Source organism: Malus sylvestris, chromosome 15 (genome assembly GCF_916048215.2).
Source record: "Malus sylvestris chromosome 15, drMalSylv7.2, whole genome shotgun sequence".
Taxonomy (NCBI): domain Eukaryota; kingdom Viridiplantae; phylum Streptophyta; class Magnoliopsida; order Rosales; family Rosaceae; genus Malus; species Malus sylvestris.
Genome location: NC_062274.1, coordinates 25,567,788 through 25,569,482, shown reverse-complemented (window position 1 = coordinate 25,569,482; position 1,695 = coordinate 25,567,788). Strand labels below are relative to the sequence as shown.

The 1,695-nt window shown below is 40.7% G+C and overlaps 1 protein-coding gene across 1 annotated transcript; it reads left to right on the top strand.

Moving 5' to 3' along the window:
• The first annotated feature begins 533 nt into the window (after positions 1–533).
• LOC126601869 (uncharacterized acetyltransferase At3g50280-like) lies at positions 534–1,695 on the top strand. The gene has a single exon (XM_050268637.1). It carries the CDS (start codon positions 554–556, stop codon positions 1,499–1,501), a length of 948 nt encoding a protein of 315 aa, XP_050124594.1. The 5' UTR covers positions 534–553; the 3' UTR covers positions 1,502–1,695.

Here is a 1,695-nt window from a genome sequence, read left to right as displayed (position 1 = left end):
TCACTCGACTAGAGGCAACAAATTCACTTACGTCGATAATCGTGGATTCACTCGACTCGACCAAGTCTCACACTTGATTTTAAGGATGAGAAAACTCACTCTCTTCTTAGATTAACTTTAATTCACTAATTTCACTTCTTTATCTTACATATAGAACCCTTTAAATAGTAGGCTACCTTACATTGATAGGATAAATAACTTAATACTAAAGATTATAGTTACTAGGCATCTAATTAAAACATAGTTTTGAAAGATGAAAAATCTCCAACCACATGTTTAATGTAGAAATCATATTAATTGTTCTGCACTGCATCACTAACGACATATTAAATTATCAATTAGAGATTTAAATTAAAAAAAATGAGAGATTTACCTCAAAATGAGCCGTGGAAGGCGGCGATGCGTGGTTGGCGGTGGTGGGCTGCTGCTTCCATGGGCAGAGCATTATATGGTCAAATTGACCCATATTTTCTAAGGACAATCCGGGAACAGATTTCCAAGTCGCTACAAGAACATAAATTAATCGCATGACATTGTTTACTCATTCTTTTTAATGAATGGGATTTTGAATTACGAAGGCGGCGTGTCCAAACCCTTGCTTGCAGTGCAGGTAACTGAGCTTGTTGATGGCATTTTCATAGGTTGCACTATGAACCACTCCATCGTTGATGGGTCTTCATTCTGGCACTTCTTCAATACTTGGTCAGAAATCTCTCGGCGTGGTAGTACTAATGGTAAACTCTCACAACCTCCGCCAATTTTTGGACGTGAATATCTTGACGGCATCATTGATCTCCCAGTTCGCATTCCCTTCTTTCAAAATCAAATCCCCAAAACTAAGTTTTTGGCACCCATCCTTAAGCAAAGAGTGTTTCATTTTTCCAAGGAAACAATTGCGCAACTCAAAGCCAAAGCGAATTCTGAAATGGGAACTACCAAGATCTCATCCCTTCAAGCACTGTTGGCTCATCTTTGGTTATCCGTAACCCGCAACCAATGTCTCAGCACTGGTCAAGAAACTATGTACAAAGTACTAGTTGGAATGAGGCAGAGATTGCAGCCACCATTGCCAGACCAGTACCTTGGAAATGCGGTTCTATTTGGCATAGTAACATCCAGTGTAGGTGAATTGCTTGAGCGCGGACTAGGCTGGGCTGCGTGGGAAATGAACAAGATGATTGCTGCACAAACAGAACATGATGTAAGGAAGCTGTTGGAGGATTGGATTAAAAATCCCAAAGTACCAAACCTCGGTAGCTTGGCAAGTAACTCATTATTGACAGGAAGCTCGCCGCGATTTGATGTGTTTGGTAATGACTTCGGTTGGGGAAGGCCGCTGGCTGTTCGAAGTGGCGCTGGGAATAAGTTTGATGGCAAATTAACTGTATTTCAAGGGGCTGAAGAGGGAAGTATTGATTTTGAAGCTTGCCTTTCGCCTCAGACACTGCATGCTTTGGCACACGACGCAGAGTTTATGGCGAGTCTGACTAGGCGAATTTAGTTGTGATGGTATTGGTACAAGCCAATACCATCTAGATCTCAAGCTTGATTTACACTTTCGTGCTTGTTTGTTATGTATGAATCAGACTCTGAAAGGCGGTACTTAGATAATAGCCAAAAACTGGATGTTGTTTATGCAGTTAGAATTCTTGGCCTATAAATTGGACTCAGTTAATTGTATCAACAAATTGTTTC

Coding starts and splice junctions, on each gene's coding strand:
- LOC126601869 (XM_050268637.1), top strand. CDS start 554: ATGAATGGGATTTTGAATTACGAAGGCGGCGTGTCCAAACCCTTGCTT.